At 38.7% G+C, this 18698-nt stretch overlaps 1 protein-coding gene across 1 annotated transcript in view; it reads right to left on the reverse strand.

The window, feature by feature from the left end:
• Positions 1-18698, reverse strand: part of DISC1 (DISC1 scaffold protein) — a 531299-nt gene that overhangs the window by 432271 nt on the left and 80330 nt on the right. Inside the window, 1 exon segment of the mRNA XM_043999680.1 lies at positions 6560-6629. Coding sequence (XP_043855615.1) covers positions 6560-6629 — 70 coding nt within the window.

Genomic DNA, 18698 nt, shown 5'->3' on the forward strand with positions numbered 1-18698 from the left:
GGAAGTGGTTAATAGAAGGCAAGATTTAATTAAGTGGCTGGACAGTTTATAAAAACAAATTAACTGCCCCTACAGGGCCATTACCCACAACTGGTGGCAGGCAAATAGCCACAGAAAGAAACCAAAGCACCGTGTCATTGCCATTAGACAGGGGGAAATGAATGCCATGTCTTAAAATAACCATTTTAAACGAAGAAATTAAATAATTAGGAGGCAATCTCAGCTTCTCTCTCTGGCAACATGGTGGTAGAGAGCCATCTTATAGTAAAAGTTCAGTAGGGATTGTGTTTCTCATCCCTTTTCTTCTCTAGTCTCATCTTGGTTTTCAACTACCTTCATAGTTCCTCCTCTCCCTTTTTTTCTCTCTCTCTGCCCTCAGCAACTGAGCTGACCCCATACTTATAAATCAACAAGCTTCCTAAACAGGGTTCAATTCAATTTCCTCAATGTCACCCAATGTCATTCAACAGAGCATTCCACAAAGCTACACAGGATAAGAGAATCTAGGTCATGAAATTAAGCCTTCAGAGGCGGAAAATAGGCAGAGGTGATGAAGAGTAAATCTTCTGAAGGCTGAATTACAATTTGCATGACTTAAAAATAGGTTTCCTGCCTGCTTTCCAATTATTTTTTTTTAATTTTGAAGACAGGCTTTACACAAGCAATATTCTTAATACCAAACAGAGAGTGACTCTCAAATAATCAGATGGTAATTTTCTACAGGTTGCTGACCCTCACTGTCAATAAATGTATCAGTGGTAGGTGGGTATAGGTACATTTAGTGAAAATTGGGGGAGCTGTTAAGGAATATTCAGTTTCTGACATTTCCAGGTTGGATAACATTTTGATTGTCACTTTGTGTGGCAAAGTAAGACATGTACATATTGACATGTGAACAGCCTAAATCCCTCCTGCTGAGAGCTCAGTTTCTGGTCCTCCCAAACAGCTGGTTCATATTCAGTATATCCTAGAGAACTTTCACTCAATGTTCTTCATTTCTAATTTCAGCAAAGTAATGAGAAGATGCAAGAATATCCACCTCTCCCACCAGTGCCCAGGAAATCAACTACAGTGCAAATGAATATGATTAGTAAGTCACCTAAGGAGAATTTAAACACAATCTTAAAATAAGGATATTGCATATCCATCACCATTCTTTTTTTTAATATCTTTTGGCACATGGCATTTGGTTTTCATTGCACTGAAATTGTGCTGCTGCAAATGCTCCCAAAGACAAGGATATAATGTTTGTGATGCAGATGCAAACTGTGGCTTGGTCTCATTATTAAAACCCACACTATGATGTAGAAAAACATTATGGTCCAGTGGCTCTCAACTATAAGGCCCAACCTTAAAGGAAGGAAGACAGGAATTCAAGTCCTGGCTGACATATACTGTGTGACCTTGAGCAAATAAGTTTCTTAACTTCTCTATGCCTTAACTTCTCTAAGACTACAAATTACAGAGAAATAGTTGGTCTGAATCAATGGAGGGAGTTTCAACCTGGAGTTCCCCACACTAATCAAATCACAGAGCTTGCTCCATAATTAAAAACAAGTGAATAAAAAAGAGGAGTAAGAGGATTTCTATATCTCAAGGGGATCTCTGAGGAGAGCAAGTAAAGGAAAATGCTAAAAGCCAGCATGCCCTTTGTAGATGAGGGCTTTAGAAACCCAAGGTGGGGCTGGTGATTACTCTCTACTGTAAGGCCTGACTCCTCCTCCCACTGGTGAATTCTTTTGGGAGCCTTCATTTTGTGGAGTGGTCCAGGCCTGTCTTCATTACCCTTCTGGACCTTATTCTGGCTCCAATTTTGGAAGGGAAGTTTTCAAACAAATCTGAAAAGACTTATATGAACTGAGATATTGAGCATTACTTTTTTTTTGAGGTGAGGTAGGGTGGCAATGAGGGTTAAGTGACTAGCCCAGGGTCACACAGCTAGTAAGTGTCAAGTGTCTGAGGCCACATTTGAACTCAGGTCCTCCTGAATCCAGGGCTGGTGCTTTATCCACTGCACCACCTAGCTGCCCCCAAGTGTATTCTTTTAGTAATGCTCATTATCAGGGGGCAGCTAGGTGGTGCAGTGGATAAAGCACCAGCCCTGGATTCAGGAGGACCTGAGTTCAAATGTGGCCTCAGACACTTGACACTTACTAGCTGTGTGACCCTGGGCTAGTCACTTAACCCTCATTGCCCCACCAATAAATAAACAAATAAATAAAAGAACACATTTTACAGTAAGATAACTAAAGAACTTTGATCATTGCAATGACCAACCATGATTCCAGATGACCAGTGATGAAATTTGCGACCTATCTCCTGACAAGAGAATTGATGAACTCAAAGTTCAGAATGAAACATATATTCTCAGACAGGGCCAATGAAGGATTTGTTTGATTGTGCATATTTCATATAAGAGTTTTAGCTTTCTTTCAATTGGAGGAAGGGAGTAATTGGCAGGAGGGGAAGGGGTTATATAGGAGGGTTACCACTATGAAAAAAAGAAAAGAAAAAATCTTAGAAAATGAGCATTTTTAAAATGCATAAAAGAGAACAGAGGAAAGGTCAATAGAAAATAAGCAGGACAGCTTTGAAAATAACAATGGATTTATCATATATTTTAAAAGAAAAGCAAGCTGTACATAATACAGATTTGCAGCTTCCAGTACAACCTTTTCTGTTCTACTTTGTGTATGCAAATGCTCATCTTATTGGGTGTTTAAGTTCAGAATTTCAATTTTGTTTTGTTTTCTTTAACTGCATTCAGCAACATGTTTAACCTTGCTGCTGTCAGGTTTCCATGTGAATAATGAGCTGCCTCAACAATGGTCCAGATGATGCTAGGAAAACAGTAATTTCTACAGTAGTGGAAAGAAGGCAAACTTATCACTTTCTTAGTGGATGAAGCACCTACCCAGGTTAGGGGACCCACAGTAAGGTGGCCACCAAGAAGGGAATATAAACACACATGGTGAAAAAGACATCTTGTGTTTCTGCCTCAGAGGCTGTAAAATACCTAACAAATACTACTTCCAATAGTCGAGAAGCTAAAGGAACTAAATGTGTTATCTGAATGCCAAGGGAAAAAATAACAACACCTAAAATATGTTTTGGTCTATGGAAGAAAAATAGCCAGGACCTTGTTAGCTCTCAATCCCACAGATAGACTTTATCTCAAGGAGAGAAACCTGATCCTGTGCCTCTTCACCGTATTGTTAGAGAAGACACATATAACCTAGTTCAACTCTCTCGTTTTACAGTTAAGGAAAATGGGACCTAGAACAATAAAATGGAATTTAAGGTGACATCACCGGTGGCAAAAACCAGTACTATACTAGAATATAGGTATACTGACATCAAGTTCAACTATACAGGCTGTCTCAGCTGTCTGATCACTTTCCCTGAGCTCTTAACCATTACCATCATTTCCAGATGCCTCAATTTCAGCACCCATCACCTCTTTCCTCATCTATCTCATAGCATCTCCAATAATAAAATAATAATAATTATTGTGATGATAATGGTGATAATAACAACAACTGGCATTCATATAGCACCTACTATGTGCCAGGCACTGTGCTAAGCATTTTATAAATATTCTATCATTTGACCCTTATTTATTTAGTATTATCTCATCATTAATGAGATGTTTTACTTAATTGGTAGTTAATTAATGATTAATAATATTTAATTTAATGAGATAATTTAATATTCTTTCATATGATTATGTACACAGTGCCTAGCACATAACAGGTGTTCAATGAATGCTTGTTTCCCCCCTCTCCTTTCTCCCTCTGCCAACATACTCTTGATTACATGTTGGGGGTTTTAGGGAGGGACTTTATTCACAAGTGGGGGGAATGCAAAAGTAAATGCAAATATAAAAATATGAAAGAGATATAGCTTGAATTCATGTCTAGAGGGTCAGCCTTGAAGTCAGGAAGACTATGATTGATGTCCTTCTTCTGACTCATACTGGTTCAGTGCAGCAGGCAACGAAGATTAAAAATCATGGCTGAGTTGCCTATCTGCAATGACAGAAAAAATTTCAATTTGTAAGTTTCCCACAAAGATGGAATCACAGGTCCAAACCTAACATTATTACTACTACTACCACTAGTAATAGTGCTAGTACTAGTACCACTGAGGGGTACTCAGAATCAACATTCAGCAGAAGGAATCTATCCAGAGTAACCTTGGTGTTTCCACAATTTATTCATCTACCCTAATCTAGCTTTGTCTCAATCCCCACTTGAGATAGGTCAGTATTCCATAATGCCATCATGACTATTGAGTAGCCCACTGTCTATGATATCCTTGTGTGCATCAGGTTCCCTTGAGATGCTATGGACTGATAAAGTGAATACATAATTATTTCAGCAGCGCTGCCACCAGGATGTTTACATGGCTTGAAAATGGGAAGGGAGTTGTGTCTCTTAGATCAGAGTGACTTGGCTGATGTCAGATGGTGATAGGTATTAATAAAAATAGCAGCATTTTTATATAGCACCTACTATGTGCTAGGTATTGTGCTGGGTGCTTTACAAATATTATCTCATTTGATCCTCACAACAACCCTGCGAGGTAAGTGCTGTTAATATTCCTATTTTACAGATGAACAAACTGAAGCAAACAGAGATTAAATGACTTGTCCAGGGTCACATTGCTAGCAAATGTCTGAGGCCAGATTTGAATTTGGGGTGGCCTGACTGCAGGCCCAGTGTTCCAACCACCGAACCACCTAGTTGCCTCCAGTGAGCTGAATGAGCATGTGGTAAAAGTAGATGGAATGAGCTCAGGGAGAAGACTGAGACTAGAAGGACTATAGCTACAGCACCAGTGGGTCTTGGGCTTTTCTCTCCTTGAAACATTACCATGCTTGGCACAGTGGATTGACTATTGCATATAGAGTTAATAAGTCCAAGTTCAAAGGCCACCTTGGACTCTCAATAGCTCTCTGACTGCAGACACTTAGCTTTTAGAGCCTCAGGTTCTTCATCTCTAAAATGGGGATGATAACAACTGTAGTCTCTACCTCACAGGACTATTGTAAGGCTAATATGATATGATGCAGGTATAGGTAAAGTGCTTTGTAATCTTTAAGGCACCATATAAATCAGTTGTTAGTTTAAGCACCTCATGAATAGGAACTTTTTTTTATCCCTAGTGTCTAGCACAATGTCATCCACATAGTGGGTGTTTAATAAATGTTTATTAAATGGATGATTGCAGCTTTGTAGCATGTGACCCACTGCAGCCTTTGACGCCATTAATCACCCTTTCCTCCTTGATATTCTCCTTTATCTAGGTTTTTTGGACACCACTCATTCCTGGTTCTCCTCCCTAGAAGATGGCTCCTTCTCATTCTCTTTTGCTAGATCCTCATGCAGGTCATGCCCTCCAACAAAAGTGACCCACAAAGGTTTGTCCTGGGCCCTCTTCTCTTCTCCCTCTATGATACTTCATTTGCTGATCTCATCAGCTCCCATAGATTCAATTATTATCTCTATACTGATGATGCTTAAATCTATCTCTCCTGCCCCAAATTCTCTACTGAACTCCAGCCTTGCATCTCCAACTTCAGTTCAGATATCTCCAACTGAATGTCCCATGGACATCTTAAACTCAACATGTCCAAAGTTGAACTCATGATGTTAACCCTCTAAGTCTGCCTTCCTTTCAAACTTCCTTATTATTATGTAGGATACTACCATCCTCTCATCCTCCAGAAACCAAGGACATAGACTCCAAACTGAGTTTAGCATGCAGTTCATACTCCCATCCAGTTTTCTGTTGCTGATAACAATATCCAGCTGCCTCTCCACACAACCATTTCATCATTTAGGGAACAAGGAAAATAGCTCCAAAAGCATGACCCTGAAGAGGAACTTCCATAGCTATTCTGCCCTGGTATTCCCATTACCTTGGCACCAATTCCAGTCATCTAATGGCCAGGAAGAATACCATTTTCTCCCCATACCTCTGACTTTGGTCCAGAGCAACTGCCTCTTGGTTGACATATCTCATCACTTCTTTTTTTTTCTCCTTACCAAGCGGTGAAAGCCCAGTCACTCATTGGAGAGAGGAAGGGACTAATGAGCCAGAGTGATTGCTCCAGACTATTGTGTCTAGTAAGCTCATAAAAACACCACACATTTTTAACATTTTGTCCTACTGGACAGAGAGATGGATTGGGCATATCTTTCTATATGTGAAAGCATGAATGAGTTGTAATCTGCATCACCGGGGGCAAACAGCATACTGATGAAACCGCAGCTCCAATGAAGAATGAGTAGACAAAGGGTAAACATAATTTCTGTTATACACTTTGCCTGGATCTGTTGGCAATCAAAAAACTACAATTGTAAGAAAAAGATTTCATGTTATCATGCAGTGCTTTGAAGTCCTCAGAAGAATGATATTATAGGAGACCCAAGTGTTCCTAGTTGGAGTCTGCTCAGAGATCCACCAAGACTCCTCATTTTGGAAGGATAGAGGACACAGAAGAAATAGGAAATTGTGGGGAAAAGGAGAGATAAGAAAGGGGGGAAGCATTTACCTTTGTCATAATTATCTTCTTCCACTGCTTTTTCCTGAAGTTTCTGAAGTTTGAACATCAAGGATTTTACCTATGTCAGTTGGAGAGAAAAGGAAAACTGAAATTACAATACTATCCAGACATTCCATTTCTCCCCCACCCTTTTTAAGCTTAAACAATTTGGAAACTGTGCTCTTCCCCTTTTAAAAATAACCAGACGTACATTTTTTCACGTGCCAACTGTAAAATGCATGAGCTTTCCCAGAAAAAAATAATGCAGAGAGAAAGTGTAACTTGAGTATAAAATCCACAGAAAGAGTTAGAAAGTTATTTTAAACAAAAACATCACATTGAAGCCTTATCTGCAAAGGGAAAATGCATAATGAAAGGGAATGCTAATTTCCTGACCAAATGTTCTCTGTTCTAAAAATCACATTAAAGTTATGAATGTAAACACACAAGAGAGGGAAGAAACACAAGAGCAGCGGTTCTTATGGGGACTTAAGCTGAGGCACAGAAGATTGCCTTGAAGACAGAGGAACTCACTAGAAGACCTTACACAGACCTTTACAATCTATCATTTATATAATGGTTTTTTTCCAAAATCATTATAAAAAGGTTTAATTATGTTCTATTCAACATCCAGAGACAAGATGCTAGTGATCTAAGCATTTATGGCCAGGACATTCATTTCTAATTCTTTTTTAAATATATAGCAAAATGGTTTCATGAAGGAGCCCAGAAGGACGCTTCCATGTTGGACTTGGCTCTGCCAATGGAAGGGTTTGGGTTTAACACTTGATCTCTTTGTCTCTCAGGTTTTCCATCTGTGAAATGAAGCTAACACTAGCCTAGATAAATACATGTCTTGTGAGAATGAATGATACAAGGTCTGTATGAGTTCTTCAGGTCCTGTAGAAACTCATGGTAGTATCATCATTGTTATTCCCTACACGTTCATGTTCTAGAAACATGAGGAAACATCTGAGGAAATTCAAATATAGAGAGATTGAAGGATTGCCCTAATTACACAGGAAGCCTTTCAGAATTACTTTTTCATTGTAAGAACAAACCACCTTTAACTCTCCCAGTGAGAACCTGCACAATAAAAGGCCACTAAAAGAAAAACCTGAGTATAATTATGCAGAGAACAGATAATGAAACATGTTTCCCTCTGCAAAACAGTAAAATGAGAGGCTGCTGTGAACTGTCAGGAAACTCCAGGTAGATTATCCTCTTTTTATCATCCTCCCATCATAAATAGAAGAATGTTACATTTAGAACCAGATTCAGTTTCTGTGTGTTTGCTGTTTTTACTTAGTTGTTTTTGTTTAAAAAAAAAAGGAGGGTTTAATTCCCATGAGGAAGGGTATATCCAGAAATGACTGTCATATAAAAACAAAATATACTGCTAAGTCTTTTAATTAAAAGAACCATTATGTAAAGTATTACCTGACTTTGCCTATATTTGAACTTTCTCTTTTTGTAAGGCAGAGCTATCAATAGAGTTTCCCTAATCATTATTGGAAAGGAGAGAGAGGGAAAGAGAGAGGGAGAGAAGGACAGGAAGAAAAAGAGACAGAGAGACAGAGACAGAAAGAGACAGAGACAGAAAAAGAAAATATGAAATAAGGTCACTGTCCATACTGGATATTACTTAATATTATATTCCCAAGATAAATAGACTTATCCAACAAGAAGGATGAGGAGGATTTAATAATTAGAAGAAACTAAGGTGGGGAAAGTAACTGCTCTTTGCAAAAACTATTATAGTCAAGGATGTATAAGTCACTGTTATAGTCCCAAAAAAATCTCATATTCATCACTGGATAGAATAAAGGTCAAATTAGCTGCAGCAGAGTGGTGGGATGACTTTTTGCTTAGTTTCTTCTAGGACAAATGCTGAATCTCAAATAGCCCTCTCTGAACAACTTTTCTAAGGGAACAGGCATTGAAACACAGTAGCTTACCACTCTTGCCAGCTCTGGCAAGAGTCCTGGCACCTCGGGTGTTTGACCAGGCTGCTTGGTAGTGGCTGAGACAAATACAAGTCATAAAGCAGCTCTGTCTCTCTTCCTTGTCTTTCTTCTGATGTGTTCAACAGAGTCAGGCAGAGAGAAGGGACAGGCAGCAGCTTCAAAGGACAGGAGCAGGAAATGCTCATCCTGCTTCTTCCTCATACTTGCTGCATGCTGAAAATGACTTCATTTTTCCAGGTCTCGGTTTACTCAGATCTAAATGGCGATATCAATTATCCATCATAGAGTTGTGAAACTTTTTAAAAGCCAATACACCATTATTGTAAAGCATCCTCACAAGTAATTGCTAAGAAATACTCATAATCAAACCTTAATGTTCTTGTTTGTCCTTCATTCTGGAAGAGGGTCATGACATCAGGATGATGTCATGATTTTCAGTGAATTGGATTTAAGTGAGGGAGGGCTGTGCAAGGTCACCAACCTCACTCTCTCCTCCAGAGCCATCTAGGTTTAGTGGCAATAGAGATTAGATAAATAGATAGAAAGATAGATAGATGGATGGATGGATGGATGGATGGATGGATGGATGGATGGATGGATGGATGGATGGGTAGGTAGGTAAGTAGGTAGGTAGGTAGGTGGACAAACATCAGGATGGCTGGAGATGGTCCCAGATGTTTGAGACAATTGGGTCTAACTGACTTGCCCAGGGTCACACAGCTAGTAAGTGTCTGAGGTCACATTTGAACTCAGGTCCTTCCAATTTCAGGACCAGCACTATCGACTATGCCACCTAGTTGCCCAATCAAATCTTAAGAACAAACAAGCAAGAGAAGTTTCCCCAGTAACCTAAAAGGGTTGGTTGTTTATTTTTGTTTTTTCAATTGGGAAAAAGGGCAATCTGAACCTCTGATTTTCATCAGAGGAGGGAACTCCCAACATGAAAATTCATTCTATCAATGCAGATCAACATTTCTGTAACTTAGGGTCTTAGAGTTGTCTAGAGCACTTAGACTAAATGATGCCCATATTTGAACCCAAATGTTCCTGACTCTAAAACCAGTCATTTAGCCATTATTCCACATTGTGTCTTATTATTAATTCTCCATTTACTCTTTGTTCTTTATGAATGAATGTCCTTCCTCCCACCATACAAAAACATGACATCGAAATCGTGTTGGCAAAACCTGAGCCTTCCTGACTCCCAGGCTCACTGAATTTCTATTGACTGTACCATGTGACTTCCAAAAAGTCTAACTCCTTTCCAGGAGGTTAAATCATGGTTGGCTAACAGTATTTGGCCATTTGAGTTATAACTTACTCATTTTAAATCTTACATCTGAAGGAGGAGGGGTATGGTAGAGGCAGACTTGAAATATGAGTATGTATTATATCAACCTTACATATGTTTCTAAATAACCAAATTGAATCAAGTACTAAATTAGAGGTGAATTACAGCAGCCTCCTAGTTCCATGGACACTGCTCTTCCAAATTCTAACACACACACACACACACACACACACACACACACACACCATCCCCACTGTCATCTTTTGCTTAAAGGCTTCACAACCTCTAGCTTATCAAAAGCTCTCTGTTTTCATGGTGATGTGATCCATGTCCCAGTAAGAGGATTGGAAAAAAGGGGTAAATCTGGCTGATGTCATCAGCCTTCGTGCCAAATCTCATGGTCTTGAGCAAAGTTGTTGCCAAGGTAAGTTTTTTGTTTGGTTGGAAGGCTTAGGATTTGTTGTTGGGCAGGAGAGATAAGAGCAGGGGGAGGGAAAAGGAAGTAGAGGCTGAGGAGAAGGGTTGTCAGAAACAATGGAAATATTCTTACTTTTACCTCCTTTTGTCAGCACTTGAACCGCAGGGGTTTTTAAAAAATCACTCTCTTATCTTTGAAAGTAGTGTTGTTGTTGTTGTTCTAATTGACATTTTAAGAAGGGGAAATCAAGCCACACAATCAATCAAGATTTCATTAATTTGGGTAACTGGCTCCTAGATCAAACTCTTAACACCCATGTGCTCAGTCAATGTCTGTGGCACATTTTGACAGTTACAGAAGCAAGCCACAGTCAATGTTTTCCCTCCAGGGAGAATGTTGCTTTTGAATCTCTGACCATGGGGACCAAAGCAAGCAGGGACAGCATCCAGGATAATGGGGGTTGAATTGGACAGCTGAAAGCAAAACAGGGAGGACTTTTTTAGAAATATCAGTAACTCCCCTTCCCAACCTTTTCTACATTCAATAACAATTATTAAGCACCCGCTATATGCAAGACACTATTTTCAAACACTTTTACCTAATGCATGATTACTACAGTCAGAGGAACTGGGTTCAAGTTTTGATTATGTCACTTCCTGTGAGAGTCATTTGTATTCTCTGGACCACAATTTCTTCATCAGTAATGCTGGAGTTGGGCTAGGTCTGGGGTTCTCAATCTAGGATGTGAACTTGCTTTTAAAATATTTTGATAACTATTTAATTCGGATTAATTTCCTTTGTAATACTATGAATTTATTGTATACATTTAAAAAAATTATTCTGAGAAGGGGTCCATAGGCCTCAACAAAATGCCAAAGAAGTCCATGACACAAAAAATGCTAAGATCCCTTGGACTATATGATTCCTAAGGTCCCTTCCAGTATCCTATGACCCTATGATCTAAATCCAGTGCTACATATTATGTCCATGTGTGCAGACACAAAATATACATATACTCTCTCTCTCTCTCTCTCTCTCTCTCTCTCTCTCTCTCTCTCTCTCTCTCTCTCTCTCTCTCACAAATGCACTTGCTTTGCTCATAAATTAAATGCATAATTCTCCAAAAGGGTCAGGCACATTTCTCCAGTAACATTCCAATTAAGAAATATTTTTCCCAGGGCAGCTAGGGGGTGCAGTGGATAGAGCACTGGCCCTGGATTCAGGAGGACCTGAGTTCAAATTGAGCCTCAGACCCTTGACACTTACTAGTTGTATGACCCCGGGCAAGTCACTTAACCCCAATTGCCTCACCAAAAAAAAGAGAGAGATATCTATCCCTAACCTCTCAAAGATATATCAACTAAGCATGCTACATAATATGTCATTGAAAACTTCCAATACATCATGACTACCCACCTTCTCAATATTATGAAAATAATGTTGTCATAGTAATATTTTCACACAGTTATGACCATATTTAATGGTTACTCCCTTAATAAACTCAAATGGCCTTCCTATTGCCTATAGGACCAAATATAAAGTACTTTGGCTTTGAAAGCCGTGCACAACCTGACCTCAATTTACTTTTTGAGGTCTTATTATACATTCTGTATACATTAGATATTAGACATTCTGCAATCTAGCCATATTGATTGTCTTACTGCTCCTCACACACAACACTCCGTCTCCAATCTTGCTTCTTTCATCCTTCACTTTTTCCAAGAGAACCCATGGCATTACAGGTGATGCCTTGACTCGCTTGTGAACTGGATTTAAGTGAGGTAGAGTTTCACAAAGTTGTTGGCCTCACTCTCTTCCAGATTGTCATCTAAGTCCAGTGGCAAGACAAAAAGTAAAGACAACTGACCCGGGATGTAGTGGATGACCTTAGAGGTTTTGATGTATAAGTTCTAAGTGCTCCACAGCACCGCCTCCATGGCTGTTGGAACAAATTGTTCTCATCCACCCATTCTGCCCAAGGAAGTCTTCATATGTTGGGGTAGATAACTCCCTAATTCACTGATGAAGTTTGAGGGCTATCATTACCTTCAAATTGTAGCCCATCTACTAAGACAGTTTTACAAGAGTGTGGCTACTGCTCATGCTACAGCAACTTGGAGCCACTGGTAGGAGTTGGGTGAAAGGTGGACACCAAAAGTAGATGAGCAACTCTGAAAAGGGCCCTCATGCCAGAGGTACTAGTCCTCCCTAAACACTCCATACAACCCCATCCTATCTTGGTACCTTTGCATTGGCTACACTTTGTCCCTGGAATACACTCCTTCCATTAACTTCCAGTCCTTAGAATTTCTACTGTTCTTCAAAGCTCAGCTCAAGCACCATCTTCTACATGAATCCTAGCTACCAGAATCCTCCTTCCCCAAACTCACAACATGCAAATTTTTCATACACTTCTTTATTCACATGAGGTCTCCCCTAAGACAATGTAAGCTACTTAAGGGCAGAAATACTTTGGTTTTGTCTTTGTATCACCAGTCCCTGTCACATGAAAATAAGGAATGGACCTGGGACTCCTTCTGAGTCTCACACTGTTCTAACAGATTCAATACAATGTTGTTTTCATTAAAATATGTGGAGAAGGGGCAGCTAGGTGGCGCAGTGGATAAAGCACTGGCCCTGGATTCAGGAGGACCTGAGTTCAAATCTGGCCTCTGACACTTAACACTTACTAGCTGTGTGACCCTGGGCAAGTCACTTAACCCCCATTGCCCTGCAAAAAAAAAAAAAAAACAACACAAAAAACATGTGGAGGAAATAGATATGAAGGCCCTTACAAAATGTTATGGTATTGGCACAAGGTATTGGTATTGGCATCAGCATCATCAATTGCTAGCATCATGATCATCTCATCTTTTTTTTTTCTGCTGAGGTTAAGATAAAAACATTCCTAAGTCAAGTCTCTACCCTGGTATTATTTTTTAATATTTAATGTTTCATAGAAAAAAAGAACTGTTTTCATAGTTTGACAAAAGTATTAGGATATAAACTCATCCCTTATAAGATCAGTGAAAGCATCTTCAGTGTGTCTCCACTGTGACAACTGGAGTGACGCCACCTGCTGGAGAGTTACTGTAGGAAAACTCCACCATGAGGAGAAGGTGACTGAGGGCAAGCCATGTGGCTTGGAAGGTCAGTTCCCTGGCGTCAGGAAGTGACATTTACTCGTGGGTACTGTCTATCAAAGCTACCAGCCAATTAGCTTGGAGCTGTGAGTGGGAGGCGGGGGACAGGCTGTTTCAGTTTTTGAGGAGAGGCTTCTGGGAGGAAGAAGGAAGCTTTGCATCCTTTTTGTTCCTGACCTTGCCATGGCAAGTTGGATGACGGGGTCTCTTAGAAATAGTTAGATTTTTACCTTTCTCTCTGATCATTAGATCCTAATGCTCTTTAATAAATACTTAAAAGTCTAAATTCTTGCTAAAGCTTCTAACTCATTAGATTTTTAGACAGTATAGCTAGATAGCAACTTTTACCACTAAAGCATAGGACAATAGATATGATATGTGCACCATCCTGTTCCCACACAAGATGATCTCTTCTGCTAGGACTCTATATTTTAAAAGGATGTCAAATTATAAGTAGTTAGTCAGGTAACAATCTATTTAAATTCTTTTTAAGCTTTTATGGATTAATATTATCTATGCAAGGGGGCAGCTAGATGGCACAGTGGTTAAAGCACCAGCCCTGGATTCAGAAGTACCTGAGTTCAAATCCAGCCTCAGACACTTGACACTTACTAGCTGTGTGACCCTGGGCAAGTCACTTAACCCCCATTGCCTGCCAAAAAAAAAAAAAATATATATATATATATATATATTATCTGTGCAACAGTTTGGTCTGTGATGATAGATAGGTCAAGTTCTCCAGGATATTTTAAGGTATACTCAGGTATAAGTTTCTTTTTTAAAAATATATAAAGGTATAAGGACTTGTCTTTTGTCATCCCAATAAAGAGAATGATCTTCTGATGTATAATTCTGTCCATCTGGTTGTGTCTTTCTAACTATTCAGTAGGTGCTAAATTTTTATATTTTTGCTCATTTTCTACCACTTCCTTACATAATCTACATTGATCAGTAAATTACTCTTATATAATTTATGTGTATATATAATTTATATAAATGTATTATAATATATTGATTATAAATGCTAATATATGAATAAAATTACTTATAATCACATATAAGATCACATATCATATACAATTATATTTACATGTGCATTAGAAATAATATGTATAAAACCATACATATAAATCTATATATGACTATGCTCTATATGTAAAATATGTGTTCTTGTATATTATATAAATTATAAATTTTGTATTTATGTGACAATTATAATTAATGTATTATAAACAATATTTTCTTCCAATTAATATAATATAGGTTATAATATAATATTTGCTCTTATGTATAAATGATAGAATTACTTCTTATAACTGGTCTGCTAGATAGATTCATGTGAAATTCAAAAAGGACTTTTAAAATTTCAACATATCTCCTATTCAAAATCATTTGAGACATTGGTATTGTTGTAATCTGTTCATTATTAATTAGACTGTCTGGAGTTGGCAGTTAGTGCAGATTTTCAATGGCCTTAGGTTCTTCAACTTTTCCCTCTTTAGATTTTAGTAGCTCTTCAATTTCATCTCTTTTTTTATTCAATCAAAGTTTAATTATTCCTTATGATTACTGTTCACTAGCCAGTAGTACTTTGTAGTGTCACTTGGAGCAGAAGATATTGATAGAAAGGAGTATGAAGCCCTTCCCTAGAATTGGTGAGATCTGTTTCTAATTTGGTTATGATATGTAGTGCATTTGTATAATGAAAATATTCATATCTTCAGTCTATTCATGCATGTATTAATGGCTTGCCTATTTTGGTGGTCAAGGCCATATGCACTAAAGTATTTCCAGAAGGTGAGATATTGACATTTTTGATAAGTTCCACTATAGCCTGCCTTCTTCTCATACCAAACTATAAAGGACATTATTCACTCTACCATTCTCCACATCAAATTGATTATTACAACACTTATAAGACCAGATTACAACCTAATGACAATCTGTTTCTTTGGTACTTGGGAGTAGTTCCATCCCGCTTACCAGAATATTAACTTAATCAGTTATATCAGCAGGGACCAAATTGCCACTATTTCCAGGGCCACTTTCCTGGTAATGTAGATTGGATATTAGAACAAAATGAGATATTTGAAGATCATTCAACAGTTAACAAAAGGAGATCTACTTAGCCATAGCAGGAAAAGGACCTTCAACAAGAATAGTCATTGAAGATACCTTGATTTGATTTAGCCGTGATACGCCATTGCCTGATTTGCCCATTATTTTTTACCAGTAAAGTATCAGAGAGGGTGCCTGGAACTCTTTGTGGGTGTTCTGTATTTGGTCAATAAGGAAGTGATGTCAACATCCTGAGCCTTCAGTCCTCTGAGTCAACCAAGTCTCCAAAATGGCATCCTTTAAGGAAAAACTAGTCTAACTTGCATGGGGGCAGGAGTTAGAATAATGCTCCTACCACTCTCCAGTTCTTAGTGGTAAGGCCATCTAGGGTTGCATATTGACCTAGAAAACTAAAAATACACACACACACACACATACACACACATACATATATATATATACACATATATAATGAATATATATTCATTCATTTGCTAATTTGTTTGTTGATTCACTCATTCATTTATCTACTTCTTTGTTTATTTTTCTAAGCATTTATAAATTATATTTTAATCTGTTTCAGGCAGCACAAGCTGTTGGCAGGCCTCAAGTTTAACACCTCTGTCTAGAGGACCTTCCATTACTTAGGGCCATTACTGGTCAACCTAGACTTCCAGTATTCAAGAAGCCTAATGAAAGCATCACTAAAGGGGAAAGAGGAAAACAAACAAAACAAAATTAATGTAACAATTCCCTGAAGAAGTGACTGAATCTGTAAGAGTCCCAGAAAGGACTGAGTATCAGGACCAAATGATCAGGTCCATGTAGTGGATAATGCCAAATTTTGGAAGCTCACAATGGGTCTCTCAATGTAAAAAGGTGACCATAAGTAGAAGCAGCACCAGGAATACAAGGAACAGAGCAAAGATGATGATACCTCCTTTAAAATCACTGATCCGAGAAATGCAAATTAAAACAACTGTGAGATATAACCTTACACCTATTAGAATGGAAAATATAACAAGAATGGAAAATACTGGTTGTTGGAGGGATTGTGGGAAAACTAGGACACTAATCCACTATTGGTGGAGTTGTGAAAAGATTCAACTATTCTGGAAAACTATTTGGAACTAAGCCTAAAGGTCTATAGAATTGTGCATATCCTTTGAACCAGCAATACCACTACTTGGTTTATATCCCAAAGACATCCCCCAAAATAGAAAAAGACCTATTTGTACAAAAATATTTATAGCAGCCCCTTTTGTGGTGGCTAAAAATTGGAAATCAATTGTGGGGACCAATTTTTAATTGGGGAGTGTTAGCTAAGTGGCTCGCCGCAATTTTGGGGCAAGGAAGGAGACCGGCAGCCTCCCTCAAAACAGAGCAGGATTTATTTTAACAAGAACGAACTTAAAAAAAAAAAAAAGGATCAGTAGGATGAAGGGAAAGGAAATAAAATGGGGAAAGGGAAATTATACAACCTGAAAAAATACCACTGCCCAGGAATCAGCTGAGAATACACAGCAACATACCTGTACCCTTCCAGCTTCCAGCTAGAATGCCAGAAAAAAAGCTTCCTTCCTCCCAGCACCCCCACACAGCCCCCAGCCAATTGGCTGACCGCTCTGACAGTCACATGACTGCCCTCGCTAGGCTTCCAATCATAATTTTGTCAGGCCCATGTAGGCATCAGCGAGTGGTAATGATGTGAGGTGCCAGCGCCATGGCAATGGCTACAAACAGTGGGTGGAGCACTGTGCGGTTTTCGGAGCCCCAGGCCAGTGCACGCGGAGGCTTTTTTTAAAATTCAAGGCAAAAGATGGGGTCATAAAAACCTCAAATAACAATTAATTCTTTATACAAAGGTATGCCCGTCAATTAGGGAGTAGCTAAACAAACTGTGGTAAATTATGGTAATGGAATATTACTGTGCAGTAAGAAATGACAAAAAAGGATGACTTCAAAAAAGCTTGGAAAGACATGTATGAAATGATATATTGACAAGTGAGCAGAACCAAGAGAATACTGTACACGGAGATAGCAATATTGTTCGATGAAGTACTGTGAATGACTTGACTCTTCTTGATAATACAATAATCCAAGACATTTCCAAAAGAATATTGATAAAATATACTATCCACCTCCAAAAAAAAAAAAGAACTGATATTGATGGAACAGACTGAAGCATGCTATTTTTCACATTCTTTCATTTAGTGACAAACATGATGACGCTTTGCATGATCATAAAAAAAAAATCACTGATCCTTATCTTAGACTTCCTCTTCCCTGGAAGTCCCATAGTAAGGGAAAGGAGAATACAAATTCTTCACCTCAAGAGAGGACTCCAAGAAAATATCCACTTCTTATTTTGTACGGACTGGTTAGACACTTTCAATTATCTCCTGTTACTAGAAAGCAAACCCCTCCCAACAATGCCACCATAAAATGATCACTAGGTGTTTTTTAGAGCAATATGGAGGGACCAATCAGTTTTACATTACAGTAAACAATGGGCTACAGTGGACCTACCTTTTGCCACTGCGGACAGGAGCTGCTCAGATGCTGGAGCCTGTATCCTTGCCCAGTGATCCCCTAGCTAACTCTTCTGGAGCTCGCACTTGTGCCATTACCAGCACTGCTAAGGCTCAGTGCCCACTCTGCCAAAATCACCCACTAACCCTCTGTGCCAGGGCATGACAATTGCCTCTACAGGAGCCTGAGCTCTTATGCCCAAGTGGGGACAGAGTATTGCAGTAGGAATGGACATTATCTTTAAACCTTCCATCTTTAAATCTATGACATACTACAGTGTGGAGATTTTGATCTGTATCATTGGAGGTGGTACCTAGATTAATTTAACCTTAAAGCTATCATATCAATATAGTATCATCCAGGCTATCTCAAAAGTCTTTGTGCCAGGGCAGCTAGATGGCACAGTGGTTAAAGCATCGGCCCTGGATTCAGGAGTACCTGAGTTCAAATCCGGCCTCAGACACTTGACACTTACTAGCTGTGTGACCATGGGCAAGTCACTTAACCCCCATTGCCTTAAAAAAAAAAAAGTCTTTGTGCCATTTTAATCTCTCCAATGTTATTGGGACTTTGGGGAGAACCTTGTAAAATACTTTAGTAATCTGATATAGCTAAGATTAAACTGATATAAGGATTCCCTCCAATTACTGTTTTATAGCTTGGAGTACCTCTAAGCTATTAAAGCTTAAATCAGCACTAAGACTTTTGGGACATCCTATATTATCAAGTCGGCTAGTCT

Source organism: Dromiciops gliroides, chromosome 4, assembly GCF_019393635.1.
Source record: "Dromiciops gliroides isolate mDroGli1 chromosome 4, mDroGli1.pri, whole genome shotgun sequence".
Classification (NCBI taxonomy): domain Eukaryota; kingdom Metazoa; phylum Chordata; class Mammalia; order Microbiotheria; family Microbiotheriidae; genus Dromiciops; species Dromiciops gliroides.